This window comes from Camellia sinensis, chromosome 1 (genome assembly GCF_055761805.1).
Source record: "Camellia sinensis isolate YWXY chromosome 1, ASM5576180v1, whole genome shotgun sequence".
Taxonomy (NCBI): domain Eukaryota; kingdom Viridiplantae; phylum Streptophyta; class Magnoliopsida; order Ericales; family Theaceae; genus Camellia; species Camellia sinensis.
In genome coordinates, this window is record NC_138961.1 from 220,115,660 (window position 1) to 220,138,116 (window position 22,457).

Genomic DNA, 22,457 nt, shown 5'->3' on the forward strand with positions numbered 1-22,457 from the left:
GTGGAACTAATGAGAAAACTGTATAAATAATTGAGTATAAACCTAGAGAGTAAAACAATATGAGAGTTATTATGAGAGTATTGTTTTGCAAGCAATAGAAGAGTATAGAGTGTGTAGCAAGCAAAGTCAGAAACAATGGAAGAAGTGACAAATAATATTAAAAAAAAACTAGGGTTTAGTTGTTTTTACTCAAAAGGAGAAAATACATAATGAGTAAGAACAAAGTAATATATATATATATATATATATTTTTTTTTTTTTCTCTTTCTTGGATAATATTACTAGTGTAACATATTACTGCGAACCAGAAAGTAACATGTTACTATTATTGTTTACATCAATTTCAAAGATAATAATTTTTTGTTTAAAAAAAATTCGTAATCAACATGGTTCTTATTTAATAGATCTTCATAAGAGAATTCAAAAAATATTAATTTTATTAAAAACTAATATCTACTCAAAAATTATATTATTTTAAAATTTAGGCCTGGTTTGGCATATCAGGAAAAATACAAAAAGTTAAAAAGTTACTAAAAAAATTATCACTATTCACAAATTAAAAATATAAAAAAAATTAATTTTCCCAATATTTTAATACAAACAACGACTGGACAGCGTTGGTACTGTTAGTACATATTGGTCTATCCGAATGAACAAAAAAAAATAGATGTATATATTTATTAAGTTGGAGAGTAATGTTGGGCCCGTTGGGGCCCAACACGGGTCCGTTTTTGATAATTCGAACCGTTCAATGTATAGAGCTTATCAGGTGCTATATGTTTGTAAAAAAATCACGCTGATCGAATATAGATAGCTATGTGATCGAATCATATTTTTTTCAGCCGTTTATTTTTCACCATCCATTAATTTCATACAAAACTATTTTAATCACATAGTTATCGATATCCGATTAAAGTGATTTTTCATAAACATATAGTACTTAACGAGTTCTGCACATTCAACGGTTCGGATTATCGAAACAAGACCCTTGGTGGGCCTCACGGCCCAACAATACCTGTGAAGCCTCATGCACTATTTCAACCCAGCCGTCCTTTCCTATGCCGGCTGTCATTGATGATGCTGCCAGGGGTAAAAATGTAATTTTATTATTTTATATAATATTTTAATACACATTTTTTTCGTAAAAAGATAAAAAATTATCTAAACAGTCATATATTTTTTTCTCAATTTTTTAATCTTAAAAATAAAAATTACACTTATTTAAAACCCCCTCTTAATATTTGACCAAATCGCCCACTATTTTAACCCCACAAAACATATCAGTCCTCTTTACCCACCCAATCCATATATTTTTTTCTCCGGGAAGCTATAATAAGGGCCTCAGATAGGACCGGCGAGTGCGGGACTGAGAGGCGCGAGCGAGGAAGAGAGAGCGAGAAGGAGAAAGAGGTGAGAGGGAGAGAGAGAGAGAGAGAAAAAGGAGAGATCTGCGTTTAGGGTTTTGAAAACCCCAAACAACCAAGGTTAGTGAGCGTCTAAACCCTTAATAATTTCTTGTATTCTTTTTCTAGGTATTGTATTGTATTGTTATTCTGAAAACGAATTGGAGGAAATTGGTGAGTTTGTTTTGGTATATGATGATGATGATGATGATGATGTTTGTGTGTGAGAAAGAGGTGTGTCTGTTGTGTGCAGGAGTCGAGTGTGAGAGTTCTATTGAGAGGGAAGTGAGATCGAGAGCGAAGAGCGATCAAGAGAGAGCGCAGAGCGATCAAGAGTGTGCGATTTTCTCACCCTTCATCTCGATTTCCTAAATTGGTATCTTTCTTCCTCGATAATGTCGGACAGAAAGCTTGTGGTAAGTCTCTTCTCTTCTGTTCGAATTTCTTCATCTCGTTGTTACTGTTTGATTTGATCTTGCTACATACACAATTTGGTATATATTTTTTTGTATGGATTGTAGGTATTGGGTATCCCTTGGGATATCGATACAGATGGCTTGAAGGATTATATGAGCAAGTTTGGGGAACTGGAGGATTGTATTGTCATGAAGGTCAGTCTTCCCTTCCCTTATATTCCGTAATTGTGTCAAGGAATATATAATTTTTTTGACATTTAATTTGTTTATATGAACCGATTGTTTTTGATTGCTGGGAAGAACAAGATGGAGATTATAGAAGGTTCTTCATTTAAGGGATAGTGACATTTTTTTCTTATTCCAGCTAACAACTATTTTCTGTTTATAAGAGCTGATTACTATGCATGACTGGGTTCCCAATATTATAGGGTTGAAATTTTCACTCCATTGCTTTTGCATTGTCTGGGGATAATTTGGACCAGTGTGGGATAGGGGTTTGGTGTATTTTATTGATTGAAGGATGAATCCAGGAATTAGTGGAGAGTTTTGAATCTGGGTAAAATATTACCCTGTATGGAATGTGTTTTTTAACTTTTAAGCTTCATAGAGTTTGTGATCTTCTTTTAGATTCTCTATCCCATTTTGCTTGTGACAATTTTGTTTAATGCTTCTACAGTTTGATGGCGAAATATCTGACGCTGTTGTGGATAAATTTTAAAAACAAATTTTGTGTTTTTATTTATTTATTTATTTAAGTTGCTAAATACATTCATTTTGTCATTTTTTTCTTTTCTTTTCTTTGTAGGAGCGGTCCAGTGGTCGTTCTCGTGGTTTTGGATATGTGACATTTGCATCAGTTGAGGATGCTAAGGTGACTCCTTGATTATCTATTTAGTTTCTTCAGTCAATTACCATTATCTCATTTCTTGGACAGTCTAGTTAGTTTGTAGTGTTTTCCATGCAAGTATTTCTAATCTTTGTATGTTGATGTTTGTCAATTGTTCGTTTTGAGAACTTCACTTGGATGCAATATCAGTTTTGCAGGTTTAATATGATATCTAATGCCATAACTCTCTCTCTCTCTCTCATGTGAAACAGAATGCATTGTCCAGTGAGCATGTTATAGGCAATAGAATGCTGGAAGTAAAAGTAGCCACACCGAAGGTTGTGTTCTAATATCATTTTCCACTTTTGCAATCTTCCATTGTAATTTCTATGCTACTTTTATTTTTACACTCAATAATGTTTTGATTGTATGTGTATAGTTGTAGAGATATTTGCTAATAATTATATGTATATTGTTCTCAAATGTTTTTGATAGGAGGAAATGAAAGCACCGTCAAAGAAAGTGACCAGGATATTTGTGGCCAGGATCCCACCATCTGTGACAGAAGCGGCTTTCCGAAGGTAATTGTGGTTTTCGTGAAAGGTTTTTTAGGTGATTAATTTACGTATTGCAAACATTATTCTTGAGCTGTGATGAGCAGCTTTGAACTTCTTGTATTATTTTTCTTGCAGTTATTTTGAGCAATATGGTGATATAACAGATCTATACATGCCAAAGGTCTCTCTCTCCCCCCCCCTCTCCCCCCCTCTCTCTCTCTCTCTCTCTCTCACACACACACACACACACTCACTCCAATGCGTGACATTATGAAGACAACATTTTTAGTTACATCTCTACAGATACTGACTTGCACTTACTCATTACTAAATTATTGGAATGTAAAGATACTGATGCAATGTATCCTTGGGTTGTGAATTACATTGTTGATAATTAATGGTATCATTTTTGTAGGATCCAAGTACCAAAGGGCATCGCGGAATTGGTTTCATTACTTTTGCGACTGCTGGTCAGTCCTAAATTTACGCCTCCTTGATTTTGCTTTATTCAATTGACTATGTCTCTTGTCATTTCTCTTCTAGGTTTCACATGGTCATGAAGAAATTTACTTCATGCTTTGTGATTTTTGGTTAAAGGAGGATTAGAGAGGAAGATTGAGCATAGTGTGATATACAGAAAAAGAAAAGGGGGTTAGGGGGGATATATTAGAGGGAGTAGTTTGTAATGGGTAGGTGTGTTTGTTTAGCAGCATTTCTGGAATGCAGCCACAATGTTGTGGCTCATACCAAGGTATTCAAGTTGCTTTTGTTTTCCGCCTCTATTGTCCTCTAAGTTGAATTGGTATGTTCAGAATGCTTCTTTAAAACAATCATTGGAGAGAATTAGAATTTTAGTGAGTGATGATGCGTTAACTATCAAGACCTGTGGAGTGTATCGTTGAACTTTTTTGGAATGTATAAGATGTTATATGGGCATTGGATGCCGCTCATATTTTGTTTTGATTTGAAGATGATCCTTGCAGTGTGTTTGGTTGTTGGGGAGAGGGGAGGAAGGAAAGGAGGGGTAGAAGTGAAAAGGGAAGCAACCAAATGCGTACACATTATAATGGACAGACGAAGAGGAAGACTAGTTTTTTTAATATTCCTTATTTTTATTTTTACCACTTATTTACATAATGAAACTTTTCTTTTTGAGGAAAACACTCATTTCTCTTCTTTATCTAACCTAATTATCCAAGCAAGAAGGAAGACATCCCTATCCTTTCTTGTCTTCTCTTTTCTTTTTTTCTTATGCCTAATATTTTCTTTTGCTTTCTTTTCTCTCCTAGTTTCCGAAACCGAACCCTAGGTTATCTAAATGTGTTCAAACTAAAGGAAGTATGGCAAGTCCAAACCAAAGAAGGGTGTGTTTGTGAGCTGTTATTGGTTCAGAGTCTTCAGACTATTGTATGTTCACAAAATTAATCAACTAATTTTTTTGGTGGCAGAATCTGTTGACAACCTGATGGCTGAAACTCATGAATTGGGAGGCTCAACTATTGTTGTGGACAGAGCAACACCCAAGGCAATTTGCAATACTACTGGCCTGTTCAGTTTTGTATTTTTTTTTTTTTTTTTCTATTTGCCTGCAGAAACTTTAAATCTTTACATCCTGATGTAAGTGGGAGCCTTGTTCACTGAATACCTTGCAATATAATTTACTTATCTAGAATATCATGGAAAGTCACATATCCTAGACATTAGATAGTTTTGTGAATGCTTTTCTAACAGTAAGTTGAACATGTATTTAATTGTTTATGTAAGTGCTCTGCAGTTTTTTATTCTGCTCAATATTATATTCTCAGGAGGAGGAGTTCAGACCAATGAACCGTGTGGCACCAATAAGCCGTGTGACGCAGGGTGGATATGGGGCGTATAATGCTTATATTACTGCGGCAACTACATATGCAGCTCTTGGTGCTCCTACCTTATATGATCATCCGGGCCCTGTGTATGGAAGTAAGTTTTTTTCCACATATGTGCTCATGCAATTTTTTAGAGTACTATTGGAAATGCTCTCATGTTTATTTGTTTGGTGTTTTAGGGGGGGAATCCACTCGAGGAGGAATGGGCAAAAAGATTTTTGTTGGCAGGCTTCCTCAGGAGGCTACAGTTGATGATCTTCGTCAGTATTTTGGTAGATTTGGACGAATTTTAGACGTTTATATTCCAAAGGTAAAATGGCAGTGTTTTTATGGTACAACAGATGGATCTGGATTTTGAAATGTTTACGTGATCATGATGCAGGATCCTAAGAGAACTGGCCACAGAGGTTTTGGATTTGTGACCTTTGCTGAAGATGGTGTTGCTGATCGTGTCTCTCGTAGGTCTCATGAGATTTGTGGACAGCAGGTATTATTGGAAGGGTTATTGCCTTTTGTGTTACGTATTAATGTTGAAACTCCTTGCAAGAATTGAATGGCAGGATTTTCCTCGACATATTCTTTTCATTAAAAAAATGCTTTTTTTTGGGAGTGTGGATGTTGACAGTTTCAGTCTTTTTCATAAACATTTGCATGTAAATCCCACGTCTACAGCTGTGCCTTTGGGTGCTTGTATATCGAATTCTCATGGCATAGAAAATCTATTTGCCAGGAACTATACATTTCACAACCATGTGGTAATTTGTGATCCAACGTTCCATTAAATTTTGAGAAGGTAGATGGGCAATGCTTTAGCTGGCTTGGTTGTCTTTTAATGTTTCTTTTGAAACCTGTATTAGGCTGCCCTGATTTGAAAGATATAGTTCTGTCATTTGATTTTGGGTGGATTGGCTGATTTCTAGTAAAGCTCCGAGAAGGCAAAAGTAAGCTTTTCCTTTTTGTTACGTGGCTGGGGTTTTTCAGAAACTCGAAGCCCTACCCATATGTTAATTGAAGTGATGATTATACAATCATACCAAGTTTTTGTATGGCCCTTTTTTTATGGTTCTGTTATGAAACTGCCAGTGTGTATACTTGATTCATTAAACTTCTTAGGAATGGTGTTGCCATTTTCTAATTGTTGTATATGTCAACTTGCTTTGCAGGTTGCCATTGATTCAGCTACACCTGTTGATGATGCTGGCCCCAGTGGAAATTTCATGATGGATAACGCTGAACCATATGGCGGGGGTTATGGTCCTATGCGTACTTATGGGCGGATGTATGGAAGCCTGGATTTTGATGATGTAAGTGTAACAAGAATGCATATTGTGGTTGGTATAAATAGAGTATTGAAAGTCAGCATTTTAATGTGCCTCCTTTGGGAGCGGTTTATTTAGAAGTGCAAGTGTTACTTGTTTCATTTTGGAAGTGAAGTAGATTTGGTTTATTAATTTGGATAGTATCATATAGATGCTTATAAATTTGTGTAGTTAAGATTATTTTGTAGTAGCATCACCGGCAATGCTTTAAGTTTTGATGGCACATTTGTTTAGTCTATTTGAAGAGCGTTTTACCCCAAGTAAATATATACGCGTATACATTGTCCTTGCAGATTTTTCCTGTCAGTTTCTGTAATGCTTCTTTTTGCAATTTAATTTGGTCACAATTGGGAACTTAAATATTTTTTACAACATTATCTCATAACCTTTGCAATTTTTTGTTTTGTTTTGTTTTGCAGTGGGGTTACGGCATGGGTGGAGGGAGACCGTCTCGAACAGATACAAGGTATCGACCGTACTAGAGAGATAGGAGACTTCACCTTGAAAATAATTGGCATTATTGCGCCTTTCAAGTTTATTTTTTTGGTATTCGACTGAATATTTCATGGCATTTGCCAATCAAGTTTGGTTAAACCATCAGGGAAGCCATTGAATGGGTAATGTTGCAAGTGATTTCATGCTGAATGCAGCTTCTGAACTTGGCATATCAAAAACTTTGTATGTTATATTCCAAATATGGCTTAGGTTGTTTAGAGTGTTTTGCCTTCTGGCATCTCATGCCGGAATTTGTACTAACAGCACAATAACTGCTGCCAACTGTAGTTGATAGAACTTACTTTTTTTATTGAATAATTTTACGCATTTGGTAATTCATATGAGTCCTCTATTTATCTACACGCTTGGATGTTGCGGGCTAGTTAAAATCTATTTGGAAAAAACTTAAAAAAACTGAAGACAGCTGGTATTTGATGTTTCCTGCTCTACTGATTTTCCCATTATCAATGTTGGAGACCTGATCTGGTCAGGAACCTGATATGTATACTAGTGGATCAAAGGCGTTTTGATACCGGGTTGAAGATCACGAGTCTTGCCCCTGCCTGAAATCCTCCTCAAATTTTAGTTTCAAGTTCCAGAAGAGGCACATTCAGTACTCATCATCATTCGATCCGGCCTGTTAATTTTATCTGAACTGATGCAGAAAATTGTGATTTAAAAACACTTGAAGAATGCGGTGAACAGTGGTTGCAATTTTGTGTGTAATCGTCAAGCTTTATTCGTGGTTTCAGATGAATGATTGGTAAACTTATCATTGAATCCTGTCATTTTGTTTCAATCACAACAATGTAAACAATCACAAATCTAGTTCAATAGAATCTTCAGCTGCATGGGGTGGTATGCAATACGTTCATGACTGTTTTTACTTCTTTTTCCTCATCTATAATTCAGTGCTTGTGTTGAAGGAGGAATGAGGAATTATGCATTTTGATTGATAGGAATAATGAGAAATTAAGCAGGAAGGATATCCTAAGAGACGAGAGGGAAGACTTGGACGGTAGTTAAAGTGGTTATGGTCATGACACTTGGGTGTTAGTAAGGTAAAACCTCATATTTGAGTCAACGAAGTATAGTCAACTAGTGGTAATTTAATTCTACTAAGTTACTAACCATGTACATCTTATCATGCCGCAAAATAATAATAATAATCATACATTTAAAAATAGACATTGCACACAAAATAATAATAATGCATTTAAAAATAGACATTGCACACCTATTTTCTCAGTTTATATCATGTAGTCCGTTTAGATATCAACCAAACACAAATTAATTGTAAGATATTAACAAATCAAACTGGGTTTTTGTTTGGTAATTCATATTCCAATGCGATAAAGGTCTGCGTACCAAAGGACAAAAAATGTGACTCAGAGAGTAAGCATCACTCAGGCTGCCACGCCAGGTGGCTAGATCAATTGTCAAACACACACACACACACACACAAATTGAACCTTGTCATTCACCAAATCCTGAAAGAATTTCAGGCTTCATAATTGTAAGATATTAACAAATCAAACTGGGTTTTTGTTTGGTAATTCATATTCCAATGCGATAAAGGTCTGCGTACCAAAGGACAAAAAATGTGACTCAGAGAGTAAGCATCACTCAGGCTGCCACGCCAGGTGGCTAGATCAATTGTCAAACACACACACACACACACACAAATTGAACCTTGTCATTCACCAAATCCTGAAAGAATTTCAGGCTTCAACTTCAATGGTGAAAGAGTAATGTTAGACATTATGAAAAACTTCATAAAAATTCTCTATCATTGGATTACACACGCAATAAAACACCGCACACACTAATCAAATGATAGAAAATCTTCATGAAGCATTTCATGATATTTCTTACCTAGAATTATTCATGGTGAAATTGGAGAAAAATCTTAAACTAATCATTGAAGAATGTAAGGCCCGTATGAAAACGAAGGGAAATCGAACCCCAAATTCCACATCTTTCCAAATTTGTCATCAGCTATGGAAATGGGCAAGCATCACTCAGGCTGTCGTGCGTGCCGGTGGTTATATCAGTGGGTAATTAATCAATTTGGAAAATCTAGTTTAGCCCATAGAATCAACAGTGTGAAATTGGAAAAATAATCATAGTGAGAGCTTTGTGTAATAGAATGGAGTTCCCACAGCACTAGAAGCCTGTTGGCCATGGCTGGAGCTCTGCTGAACCAGAAACTCAATGCTTAAATTGTCTCAAAGCAGAAATCATCAGTTTATAAAGATCTCCAATTCAAGATTCAATACAGAATATATATACTACTTCACAAGGTTCTAAAACACATCATATGCCCCAATCTAGTGATGCAAATGAGAATCTACGTTAGTATCAAAATAACGACTACCTTTACATTCGCTTCACATCTAAAAGCTGTCTTGTGTCCAGCAAACCTAAGAACCAAGCCTTCTACTTGCATAAATATGCTAGTCGGATTATCTACCTGTTTGATTGCTGAATTATTGTTGATGAAGAGACCTTGGCAATGTGCAACAGCTACTCCAACTTAAGCCTGTGACACAGTTCCGACTGTTCATTGCTTTTTCTGTGCCCATTCAACATCAAACAAAAGCACAAGGAAAAATGCATGCAAATTATAGTTGTGATCACTCATCCAGATGGGATAATAACATTTTAGGTTCTACTAAATTAGATAGACCTGAAAAGAAATCACATATTTTACACAGATGATATCGTGTTAGTGGATGAGACTAGAGAAGGAGTAATACTAAATTGGAGACTTGGAGAGAAACACTTGAATCTAAAGGATTTAGGGTAAGTAGAACTAAGACAAAGTACATGAAATGTAATTTTAGTAACAGTAACAATGGAAGCAAAGAAGAAGTGAAAATTGAGGATCAAGCACTACTTAAGAGTAAACATTTTCATTATTTATGATCGATCATCACAATGGCTGGGAAGATTAGAGCAGATGTAGTCTATAGAATTAAGGTCGGGTGGCCTAAGTAAAAAAGTGCGTCTGAGGTATTGTGCAATAAACAAGTACCTACTAGTCTAAAAGGAAAGTTCTAAAGAATGGCTATTAGACTGGCGATGTTGTATGGGACGAAATGTTGAGTAACTAAGAAACAACATGTAGATAAAATGAGTGTTGCTGAGATGAGAATGCTAAGGTGAATGTGTGACAACACTACAAAAGGCAGAGTTAGGAATGAGTATATTCGAGAATGGGAAAAAGTAGTACCGACAAAAGATAAGTTGATGGAGAATAGATTGACATGGTTTGATCATATATAACGGAGACTGATAGAAGTAGTAATGAAGAGATGCAATACAGTGACGGTAGATAGAAGTGTTGGGAGAAAGGACAAACCTAGATTGATGTGGGCTAGTGTAATAATTAGAGATATGAATCTCCTTAATTTGACTAACGATATAGCCTTGGATAGAGTCGAATGGAGAAGAAGGTTTCATTAGCCGACCCCATTTGATGGGACTTAAGGTTTGGTTTGGTTTTACCTTACTTTAAGAACAGTCAGACAGACATACATTGTGCCACCAAACTGATATGCTAAATTAATGCAGTGTCCAATAACGTCATAATAATTCTATGCATGGTTATGAACATAGAACATATCATGTTTCTTATTCCATACAAGCTAATCGCATAGATTTTGCAGATAAAATTTTAGATTAATGTAATTTGTAGTTGATGTTCACATCAATTTGTGAAGTCAAGTGAAGCTTTCTGATATTTAGATAAGAGTAAAAGAAATCAAGACATCAAGGAGATACTGAGAAAATACTACAAAAATTAGGAATTACCTCATCTCAGGGATAAATCAAGAGAGAATATGCATGGAATTAGGATGCATGGCAGGTAAAACAACCCCTCAGCACACCCATTTTGACGTACTTACGGAAGAACACAACTTTATGTGAAGTCTTCGCCACTAGTTGGGCGGAACTGTCTGACTTTGAGCTTCTCATCTCTTGGGCTTTCATCTGAGCAATTCTCAGCTTGTTCAAGATCTTATCCATAGAAGCCGATCTCTTTTTCTCCAATTTCATCTGAACCAAAGTTGTTGTTAGTAAAGGACACATTCTCCTATACAATTTTTGCACCCCGTCAAACCTATTCATAAGGTATTCATGCAATCTCATAAACATGGATTACGGGTAGAACATAGAAAAAGAATTAGCAGAAAAAATCCTATGAATTGGGGAAAAAATTCACCCCGAAAAATGGATATATAAGGTATGTCTTAGTAACATTTGATTGCATATGAGCATAAATTAACCTCGAGCTTCCGAATTGCTGCCTCAGCTTTTGCCTTCTGCAAGTTCTCCCATGCAGTGATCTCAGCTTCCTCTCTTTCAAGCCTAGGCAAGAAACAAAATGTTAATATACTTGAGATTTCTTCCACATATGTTCCATTATGATTAGCAAGTATGAGATGGAGAGGTGCATGGCATTCTTCGGGCCTATTAGCCATGGAAATCATGCTAGTTACCAAAAGGGACTAAATATCCTGACAAAGAGCTCTTATCCAATTTACGTACACATTTCCTCTTCAGCTTGCCAAATTCTTTCCTCCAAGAGATTTAAAATTGTCAAGACCCCTTATTTTTGGGTAAAGATGCAGAATTAACCAGTGCTAAGTCAAATAGGAGGAAATGCGTGGTCTCAAGTGGAGATGTAGTAACAAACAGGCCATTGGATGTTGCATTGTTGGAGAAATGGCTGTAAAGGGCACTGATGAATAAGAGAGCCTATGAATCATGGAAGTAAAAGTAACGCACCAAACAGGAACAAGCGAATCACAAGAAATCAGATTCGCCACTCAAACACACACTTCCACCGGAAACTTATCATGAAATGCAAATCTCCTTGCCAACAAAGGGCAGGAATTTTTATTAAATATATATCTATGGGATGGGAGACGTGTTTGGTATGGATTTGTTTCTATTTGAGTTGCTCTTTCCAGAGTAACACTACATAAGCAGGCCTGGTTAGGAAATTATCTTCCAGATTATAGTTGTTGATATGAGTCCCAAGATCTGCAAGAAACCTTCAGAACTAGGCATTAAAGACAATGAGCATTCTGACATGCCTGTATATTGTGAGATTGGCTCCAGGGGTGGTGATGTAAAAACATGGACCATGAAAAAGTTTTTGTGATAAATTATTTTTTCTTGTGCTTGAAAGGTCACTTCATCTGTTGACAATGTTTTGTGTTGTCTGTGTCTAATTTGGAGTTTGTGGATCCATGGAGCCAAAAACAAGTGGCTTAATAGGGTTACATACTTGGGAAGTTTCCAGGATAAGTTTTGAGAGTGTAGAAGTGACAAATAATGGCATCGAGAGTAGAACAACTAACATGGTGGCTTTTTCCATGACAATCAAAAGGACATTCTTTTTATTATTTCATCGGTCATGCCCTTGTCTCTGTTCCTTGATTACAGTCGTTCTATAGTCTGCTTTATTGTTTCTTAAGGTCATCATCTTTCTCATTAAAACCTTATGAGAAGGCTAGTCAAATAGTTTGCAATTTCAGGGAATATCCTAGAAACTCCTTTGAAACAACACAAACAAATAAATAACACAGGATTACCAAAAAGAAAGATGGTGTTCAATCTCAAGCTGTGGACATGGTTTTCCATCTGAACTACTGAAAGAGGATGACTTCGAATCTCAGAGTACGAAATGTAGTCCAAATGAAAAGTAGGACGGAGAGAGACTAAACCAATTCCCAACTCCAATGGAAACACGTCTATGAGATGATAAATTTAATTGTTAATGTGACCCCTTAGATTCTGTCCTGTCATTGAAAGGTTGTGCTGGTGAGGTTGGTCTCTTAAGTTACTTTTTTTGGATAAATTCTTAAGTTACTGACTTCATTGATAAGAAAGTAAAGTAATGAAAAAGAACAAGGTGCAAAAAAAATAAAAACTTACTTTGACATGTTATTTGCTGCCTCTGCAATATCCCAAGATGAGGTCAAGTTTTTAACATCTGGTGAGCCATTCTTAATCTTTCTCACTCCATGTTTTTTGGCCTGTTTTGTCACAGTGGCTCTTTTGTCTACCTGCACATCCCTGATTTCCAATTTAGCAGAATCGTTGCTGTGCGACTCCACAATGGGAAGGATTGAGGGAGGAGATGTAGAGAATGATGACCTTCCTTTGGGAGATGAGCCTGTGCTATCCCTAGGACTCATCTGGGTTGCCATATCCCGTCGTGAAACAACACGAGAAACCATGGTTTCTGCATCCTTGGCGCCATCAAGCTTCTCATCTACAATTGACCCACAGTGACGGGCAACATCAGAAATTAAATCTATCATAAGGATAATTATGCTCCAGAAACATCATCCATTTTGATGACCATAGACCTCGAAATATTAGTATAGACTCTGGTTTTTAGTTGGCATCCAAAATCTCTCTCTCTTCTTGTTTTTTTCTTTTAGGTTGTGTTTGGATGTTTTGATCTTGGATTTGAGTGGATTTGCAGAGGGAATGGAAAATGGAAGCGAAGACTGGCAAAATTTTAACTTCTATATTTTTTTACTTTTCCTTCCAACCTTACTTTTCATCCACTAATCCCTACTCAGTTAATGATTCAAACATAGCCTTAATTTAGTGATCACGGTGATGTGTCCTATTACCCTACCAACTTGTGCAAGCAAACAATATGCAAAACAAAGTGACTCATTCAATCTGCATCACACAACCAAAGCTTTACTGATGTTCAATGCAAACAATTTCAATGTCCACTATCTACAAATAACTGTTCTATACATCTCATTGGCTATAGATTTGAAACATGGCCACATCCTCCAGTTTACACCTAGGGGCCCAAACAACAAAAAGTATATAACTTAGACAAACAGGAATGATAATGTTGTATCTTGAACGGTGTGGTTTTGAGGACATGACTTCACAATCTCCTTTGTTAATTGACACTCAACACTCTATCTTTCCAGCATCTACAAATAGCTGGCATAATTTGGCTGCAAGTTCATAGAAGAGAAAACTTTCAATTTTCATAGGTACAGGCTTATGTCAACCAATAAATTAGCACAATTACCAAGTTGTCTCTGATTTCCATCAAAAAAATTTAAAAGAAAAAAAATTTGCTTCTCTTTTCCAGTCAATCATTAAACAGCTGTTATGCAGCGAAAAACTCTTCACAGAGAATTTTTAACATATATCATTTTTATGTAATGCTCTGATTCTATTGATGTCCTGGTACCATTACAAACTTCATCATTAGTAGCTGGTACAAGGTTCAGACTCTTTTCATTTGCAGTGACAACAAAAGTTGCAAAATGCTCACTAATCATATGCCAAAAATGTGGTGACAAGATTAGGCTGGTATTGCAATAAAATGGTTTTACAAACTAAAATAAATTTTCCCATTATGCCGAATTATCATCTTTAACTGCTCTAATTCACTAGGGTTCTGACTTCTGAGAAGTGCTTAAATAGAGAAAGATGTCTTTTAATTATATTAACATATGTATGATCATTCGGGTACTTGATTTCAGAATTTGGAGTGCAGGTTAAGAGATTGTTTGAAAGTGGGCAGACAGTGAAGAAAATAATACCTTGGGAGCTGGGTAGTGAAGACTCACTTAACAAATCTGACCATCCAGGTAGACTACCCGCTCGAGCCATAGCATTCCCGGTAAGCATAAGCAGTGGATTAGATTGTGCACCATTGTTACAACCATAATGAATTGATAGACCATCTGGCACTATTACTCCAGTTGTAAATGGAGAGCCCGCAATGAAATCCCTAACACTGGCCCCTCCTTGCAGCACTGGCATGGCAGGGGAATAGTTCGAGAAGCACCCAACACCTGGAGCCCCAAGTGGACCGCTCTTCGATTTAGGCCGTCTCTGAGTTTGTGCAAGCATAGTCTTGCTAACACCAAACCCCGAAATTGGGCTAGTAATCCACCTCTCGGCATCATCCCATTTTGAAGGCAAAGTCCTTCCGCTGTTGAATGGCATCAAGGCAGCTGCACTTATATGCCTCCGACTGCTGTTTGAAGGCAGTGGCACTCTTTCCGAACTCCATCCCTTCTGAATTCCGCCTGCATTGCCGTCTCGGTAATCCGGTGTTCCCGGGCTTGTATATGTACCTGAATTGCGGGACAATAAAGAATGTTTCCTCATACCTCTCAATTGCGGCGAAGAACAGGTCACATTGCGCCCTGCATTGCCCAAATGCAGTGAAGCCAATTGTCCCCTACAAAGATTAGATTTTTCAAAGGAAATTAGACTCGAGTGCTTGAAAGAAAGCAATTTTCAACAATTTGACAGTTCATGTAGCCTGTTCTACCTTTGCAAAATCACATTCTTGGCCCGTTGTAGGGTTTATCTGTGATTGAAACACAGCATTTCCCCAAAATTAAAAATATTTCTTTCCTAAGAATTAACCCTAGCCATGGCTTTACTCTCAGGTTTACCTATACATTCATATATGTATAAACACAATCCTGACCATACAGCAGAAACTGAGATGTGGGTGGATCTTGGACCACTCAAACGAAGATTAGGTACAGCCAAAGTAAAAAATGAAATCAACTTTCAAATTGAAAGAAAATCAAACAAAACTTAAATGCGATTCGAAACTTGGAAGCAGTAAAGAAAAAAATCGTACCCATCTATGTCAGACACATTTACTACTCTTGTTGACCATTGCTAATATGAAACCTCACACTCTCAAAAGCACAATTCAAAACAGAAGCTACAGTACCACAAATCTAAATAGCCGAGCTTTCGAAACCCTTACGTTGAAATTTGGAGGAGCCTCCAACCAGAGAGCGTGGCGATAGATCAGTCAACAGTTGATTCTCGAGCTCAGCGTCCACATTTGTATGCGTATACATATAAAAGCAAAAGTAAGGGAAGAGAATGAGAGATTAGGATAAAAATGTCAGTGTTTTCAGGGTATAATTATATTTAATTTGGTGAAGTAGAATGAGTAATGATTTGAACTAATAATTGATTAGTGATTGGGTACGGGGTGGTGTTCATAGGGCGTTCGACGAAATGCTTAGCTGAGGAGTGAGATTTTGGGAGGGAAAACAAATAGGGATGCAAGTGGTGTGGGGTCTGAGTTTTTGTCCGGAGAGTATTGGCCAAGACCCAAAGGGTAGGCACACATTTGTCTGTGTCGAAGGGCAGTCCATGTGACGTCCAACGAGTCAGGGTGCAAGTTTCTGACTCGCTCGTGTCCGCGGTTCGCATTACATTCAACATTCAACATGCACATCTACATATACTACATGACACATACATTGCATACATTATATGTGTTTTTGGACATCTTTACAATAAGCCTCTCTCTCTCTCTCTCTCTCTCTCTCTCTCTCTCTCTCTCTCTCTCTATATATATATATATATATAATGTGTTTTTGGACATCTTTACAATAAGCTCTCTCTCTCTCTCCATGTCATTTTTGAGGTTGAATAATATTATGGAGAGAGAGAGGCTATATGTTCACGGCTTCGGCTCCTCTTTCATATTTCATTTTGTGGGTTTATTAATTTCTGGCTCACAATGTTAATTTCAATTATTTATTTTATAAGTTCTATAATAAAAATTGTCTTTATAAAAAGTTAATTTTATCATATATTGACAATAAATCAATCAATTGTATTTTGTTTTGTAAAATAAAATATAATTTGTTTATATTTCTAATGATATCCAATAAAATTGATTTTTTTTGCATAACTCGTTGAGTTATCATTGTGGTTCTAAAATAAGACCCATGAAATAGTGTAGGAAGGGATATAAAGAATAATGGTATGGGAGAGAATAATGTTCCCAACTTGGTCGACTCTTGCTTGCTTGCCCTAAGGACAAGCTAGATTACGCAGAATAAAATTTGGATTGTGTTTGGACTTAGGTGGTGAAATTCAGTATGTGAGAGATGCGTTTATTGACTTGCTTGCAAAATCAATAGAAAATACAAAATAAATAAATAAATAAATAAATAAAAGTAAAAACTAGAAAGTAGGCCTGAATCTTAGGCCACTAAACTAAACTAGAGACTCGGTCTGTCATCTCATTTAGGTCAATCCCATCGAATAGGATACAGGCATAAGGTTTTTGGTCTTGTGTTGGGGTCACTGATGGGCAAGGGCACTAATTTCCCAAACTAGGCTAGCCCAATCTCAACCCTTATTATGTTATATTTGTCAATCAAGACACGTTGTCGTTAAATCAAAATGTTTTATATTAAAAAACAAACAATATCATTAAATCAAATTTTTTGATTTTCACATTATTTATTAATTGTGAATGTTGTAGAACAAAAGAGCAAAGAATAACTACAAAGTTAATAAATTAAAAATATAATCAAATTTAATTTATTTATATAACAAGTCAGTTCCAAAATATCTTTTTAATGATCAAAAATAATATCCTTTTTCATTTTAAAAAATACTCACCTAAGGATAAGGGTGGGGGATATATGCCTTGATGCATGTGATGTGTAATGAACCACATTCAAGCAAAACCTTTGATATTTGCTTCTTGATTTGTTATTATGTCATCTCAATCAATTGATCAGTTACGTGCTTACGTCCGTTCATTCACTCTCCACTGCATGGTTTCGATATCAGAACACAAAAATATGTGCAAACTTGTGTACATCAAAATATCTAAATTTTACAATAATATTAAAAAAGAAAACATCCCAAAACTAAAATCAATGGTCACAATCATCCACAACAAAAACTTTAAATACACACCGTTGATCTACTTCTTGTAGTAAAAATTTGGGATATTTTCTGGTCTTCTAGATTATTTGCAAAATTTTATCTATATGGAATTTGAATTTTTATGATATCTTTTTATGGATAAATTTTATATAGCAAATATTATTAATATCAAAATGCATGTCGCGGTCGCAACGACGTAGCTTCATTAACACTACACTGTTAGATTTTCATTACCAATAATTTTATTATCCCTAAAATGTTATTTTAAATTTGTGTGATGAGTGTTAGTTGCTTGTGCTGCTTGCTGGACTCTGATCAGTGTGTGGTAACTAAAGCCTTGGGATTAACAGTTGTATCCGGGCCCAACTAGATATTATGATGGCCCATTCATTTGACTATAAGTGGAAGATATAATTCCATGTGAAAACAAAAATGCTACTACATGCTTATTCTTAGGAATTTATAATTTATTTTGAATATATTTATGTGATAAAAATTAAATTGATGAAGTGTGAAATCTATGAGCAAAATAAATTTAAATCATTGATTATTTTTTTTAGGTAAATTATGGGTTCATAAGTTTGAGTTTGTAGTGTTATTGATATGAAAAAAGGCAAAAGATATCAACTAAGTTTGGCTAATAAGTGTCTTAAAGATAAGAAAATTGAGATATTTTTATCTTAATTCAATATAATTTTTACTGAAATGAATACATTTTAATATGTTTACATATATTCCAAACACTTTTTAGTTTAATTTCAAAATATTAAACAATGTATCAGGAACACTCTTTCACATTTATCTTACTAGTGGTAACTCAAGCTGTACACGGAACTTTATAAATTTAAAAAATATATATTATAATTATCTTGAATTAATTTAATATTTTATCATGTGGTATACATGAAATTTATAAGTTAACTTTTATGTTTATAACTTTTTAAATTATTAGTTTAAAAAAAATTTAAAAATATATATATATATATATATATATATATATATAAATCTATTTAGTGCAATTTGATAATTTGTATTAAAAAAAGTTAAACCTCATTAAATGAGATTAAATGAGTTATGACATACCTGTTCTTGTTATGAAAATACACAAATTTAAAAGTAATAATTAAGACAAATATACAATTTTATTATTAAATGTGAAATGAAGTGATATTTAATAATAATTAATATGATATTTCTATTATTAATCCAATAATTTAAGTTACATTTCTTTTGATTTTAATTTCATAACTAAAAATACAATATGAATATAATACACACACGGATTTCTAGTCTTTAAGAATAAAAAGGTTTCAAAATATTTTAAAACTTTCATCATTTTCTTTTAATTTTTTTTTTATCTAATTTGATTTAAATTTGAATAAAAAATTTGATTTGATATGAATTATTTTAACTTTTTCATTAAATTTTTATCAATTTTTAAAAGCACCTTCATTCTTATCCCAATTTTTTTTCTTTTCACCAATTTTGATGAAAAAATAATAATTTTCAAAGTTTCATCTTTTTAAATTTTTTTGATAAAAAAATTAAAAATTAAAAATTAAGGGTTGAAGATTCTTTTAATTGAAATTATAGTGAAATAACATCTTAAAATAGTCAAAGTTTGAGTATGTGGTTTGTTAAAATGTATAATTTAATTAATTTTCTTCTCATATTTGTATAAAAATTGACACTTATGACTACATCATTATAAGTTAGATTATGGGGAAAAAAAATTGAGGCGTCAAACATTTCTCATTTGTAAATATCCTACATATTAAAAAAAGAAAAAAAATATATGTAGCTTTTGGATATGTGTTTATCAGTTTTGTTTTATAGACATAAATATAACGATTATGGTTTAGACCCGACCCATTTTGTATTCCAGACTCGGATTTCATGGTTTCATATTTGTCTCATGTCTTGCTTCCCTTGTACATCCTTAATTTTGGTTATTGGATTGTAGTGGTTGTGTTTGGAACAAGTTTGTTGCTTAATTTTCAAACCTTTGCTGCTCAGAATTTTACTCCTCCGCTTGAGTGGCACTTCTTGCGCCCCTCCAGCAGGCTTTGTGAATTCTCAGTACTTTTGCAGTTCTGCAAAACTACTGGAAGAATGTATTCTACGCTCAAGTGGTTCCTTCTGCGATTGAGCGAGATCAGCTCAAGCGGCCTTTCTTGCGCTCAAGCGTTGGTTTGTTGTCTGCAAAACTACTGGGAGTGTGCATTATGCGCTCAAGCGGAACAATTTTATTGTGTTTGATGCTCGAGCGTCACTTTTTGCGCTTGAATGAACTATGCGTATATTAGTCTACAGCAGCACCTTTCTACATCACTTTTTCACACCTTTTTTCTCTCAAAACCCTAGATGTAGAGCCTCTTTCTCTAAAACCTACATTCTTTCTATATTTTCACTTAGATCTAATGATTTTTCTACCCGTGTACCTATGTTAAAAATGTAAAGCATCTAAATGGCTACATTTTGATCCGAATAGAGCTTGGTTTTGGCATCTTTGAAATCTCTCCATCTCTTTCTTTGGTCTCCTAAACTTGAGGTAGAGACTTTCTACACTTTTCTATGAGTTTTAACTTAGTTATTTGTTAATGTGTAAGAAATATGAGAACTTGAGGTGATTTTGAACAAATCTAGGGATTTGGTTTAAAATCAAAAGAGAGTTTTTCCAATGCATGTATTAAAATGGTTACGGGAGCAGATGTGAGGTTGTGTTGTAATAAATCTATTGATTTTGATATCCGGGATGGATTTTGGAAGAAAAGAGAGTTTGCTCTAAAATGTCTCAAATAGTTATTTTGCATAAATAAATGGAATTTGTTTTGGGAATATGAAATTGGATGAATATTTATATAAATGGTGGAGTTAGATATGTAATACCTCTCACTTATGAAAATTTAGATAATTTATCTGTTGTGGAGATTGTATATTTGTTTATAAATATCTGTTTTGGGCTATCGATGGAGGATATTTATGATTGTTGTAGAAATTGCACGAGGATTAGGTGAATTGAAACTAATCTCTTATCCGTTGTCATTGAATATGACTATGTCTTTGATACGTTGTAAATATATGATGTTTTGGAGAAGAAATTGGATGTACTCTATATTTAGGAGAAGAAATGTGATGGACTCCATTGAATTAAGTTGACTTGTGTGTCTAAGGTGAAAGTCCCGAAAACTGTATGCATACATGGGTACCGATTCTCGCTGACAAAATATCTGTAAAATAGCAAAATGAAAGTGTTTGTATAACGGCTGTATTGATTAGAAACCCATCAAGTTGTATCATCAATGTGATTGTCTGAATGAATTGGTGAATGAATCATGAAATGAGATAACACGGTAAATGAATCATGAAATAAGATTGAATCTAAGTAACATGAACTGTGATATAAAGCTTGGCATGACATGATTTTTGCAAAAGAGTTATAAATGATTTTATCGTAGGCATTGAATATGTATCTCAAACTTATATCTTTGTTAAGATTCATATATTATGTTAGATTGTTTCTGCTAGGTTTTGGATCACCCTATTTGAGAAAAACCATTTTTAGGTGTTGGAGATATGCCTCCGCCAAGACAGTAGTTTGGGGAGATTTGGAACAAAAATTTCATTTTGATTGTATTTATTTTGTACAGCCAAGGGCTTAATTGCATTAAGCCATACTCATTTTGTTGTAATCAAGCAGTGACTTGGAAAGATATAAATCTTTAGGACATATGAATATTTGTGTAGCTTTCATTACTCTTTATTATTTGTAACACACGCTGTAAATTCAGGATGAGTTATTTATAAATGTATATCGCATGTGTCACATTTTGTATATTAACTTTGATGAATGAAAATACTATGTTTTTACTTGATTGTCGTTTATGAGATGCGTTTACCATATTTATTTTGGGGCGTACAATAAACACTTGATATTTCAATTTAAAAAAATTAAAAAAGTAAAAAAAAAATAGATTGAATTTTTTAGAGATAAAAGAAGCCATCTAACTCTTCTATATAATATTCAACATTGACTATTTAATCACATTAAAAAAATATAAATTATTCCTATATATTATGCTATTATATACAACTATAACTGTAATAAATTAATTATAATATATATGAAAAGTTATATTAAGCTTTCATTTTTAATTAATTGAATTATAATTAACAAACTAACAAATAGCAGTAATAGTATAATATGATAGAAAGAGGATAAAAATAAAGAATACAATGATATTTAAAAGTTTTAAATTTACCTAGTTATACAAAAATCTAATGTTATAGTAAAATCTTGAATTCTCAATAAATTTTCACATTTTCTATAAAATAAAATGACAATAAAATATAAAAAATTTGATACCCATTTTTTTTACTTCAATTTTATAGTCTTCATTGAAGAAAATAAAATCCAATCAAAATCATTGGCACATAACGGATATAGATACTTCGATTGCAACCATAATCATCAATGATTCTTCTCCACCATGCAAACCTGTAAACAAACACATAAATCTCACTAAAACCGAAACCAACAGTAGAGAAAGAGAATCACACAGGAAAAAAATAAAATTAAAAAACAAATAAATTTATGGAATGGTAGGATATTACCCCCAACAACTTAGACCTCACCCTGCCTAATCCGTCAGCTCCTCTGCCAATGCCCGCAAAGTTTAGGAGTTAGGATGACTTAATCAGAAGGAAGACAAGTTTTAATATATATTTTTAAAAAATTGGTGAGAGAGAGATTAGGATGGTGAGATTTTGAAATATTTTTATTATCTTTCCATTTAAAATTCATAAATTAACGGATAATTATTATTTCTAAAATAATTAAATAAA

At 34.3% G+C, this 22,457-nt stretch overlaps 2 protein-coding genes across 8 annotated transcripts; one reads left to right on the forward strand and one right to left on the reverse strand.

The window, feature by feature from the left end:
- Positions 1-1,243: 1,243 nt before the first annotated feature.
- Positions 1,244-7,216, forward strand: LOC114302687 (heterogeneous nuclear ribonucleoprotein 1). 4 transcript variants are annotated; one of them, XM_028247730.2, is made up of 14 exons: positions 1,244-1,484; positions 1,657-1,819; positions 1,925-2,014; positions 2,625-2,690; positions 2,918-2,983; positions 3,141-3,226; positions 3,338-3,383; positions 3,618-3,672; positions 4,651-4,727; positions 5,008-5,161; positions 5,247-5,377; positions 5,450-5,554; positions 6,231-6,371; positions 6,806-7,216. In XM_028247730.2, the coding sequence occupies exons 2-14, from the start codon at positions 1,799-1,801 to the stop codon at positions 6,866-6,868; spliced, it is 1,101 nt and encodes a 366-aa protein (XP_028103531.1). In that variant the 5' UTR covers positions 1,244-1,484; positions 1,657-1,798; the 3' UTR covers positions 6,869-7,216. The 4 variants fall into 4 exon arrangements, with proteins under 4 accessions (XP_028103531.1, XP_028103533.1, XP_028103532.1 ...); XM_028247731.2 differs by having other exon boundaries at positions 1,293-1,484; positions 1,636-1,819; XM_028247732.2 differs by lacking the exon at positions 6,231-6,371.
- A 1,888-nt stretch (positions 7,217-9,104) lies between these two features.
- On the reverse strand, positions 9,105-16,402 carry LOC114312108 (uncharacterized). Of its 4 annotated transcripts, XM_082895703.1 has the most exons (7): positions 15,676-16,022; positions 15,223-15,261; positions 14,483-15,129; positions 12,831-13,170; positions 11,174-11,255; positions 10,698-10,943; positions 9,105-9,423 (listed from the first exon to the last, which is right to left on the reverse strand). In XM_082895703.1, exons 3-6 carry the CDS (start codon positions 15,054-15,056, stop codon positions 10,737-10,739), a joined length of 1,203 nt encoding a protein of 400 aa, XP_082751829.1. In that variant the 5' UTR covers positions 15,057-15,129; positions 15,223-15,261; positions 15,676-16,022; the 3' UTR covers positions 9,105-9,423; positions 10,698-10,736. The 4 variants fall into 4 exon arrangements, with proteins under 4 accessions (XP_082751829.1, XP_082751820.1, XP_082751832.1 ...); XM_082895694.1 differs by lacking the exon at positions 15,223-15,261 and having other exon boundaries at positions 15,676-16,402; XM_082895706.1 differs by lacking the exon at positions 15,223-15,261 and having other exon boundaries at positions 9,105-9,456; positions 15,676-16,390.
- Between the last annotated feature and the right edge of the window lie 6,055 nt (positions 16,403-22,457).

Bases quoted from the DNA above. Each gene is read 5' to 3' on its own strand.
- LOC114312108 (XM_082895694.1), bottom strand. From the start codon at position 15,056: ATGAGGAAACATTCTTTATTGTCCCGCAATTCAGGTACATATACAAGC. The intron at 13,171-14,482 runs GTATTATTTTCT...GGTCAATTGTAG, and splicing joins TTCACTACCCAGCTCCCAAG to ATGAGAAGCTTGATGGCGCC. The intron at 10,944-11,173 runs GTTAATTTATGC...ACTTTGGTTCAG, and splicing joins CAGCAATTCGGAAGCTCGAG to ATGAAATTGGAGAAAAAGAG.
- LOC114302687 (XM_028247730.2), top strand. From the start codon at position 1,799: ATGTCGGACAGAAAGCTTGTG. The intron at 5,162-5,246 runs GTAAGTTTTTTT...TTGGTGTTTTAG, and splicing joins TCCGGGCCCTGTGTATGGAA to GGGGGGAATCCACTCGAGGA. The intron at 6,372-6,805 runs GTAAGTGTAACA...TTTGTTTTGCAG, and splicing joins GAAGCCTGGATTTTGATGAT to TGGGGTTACGGCATGGGTGG.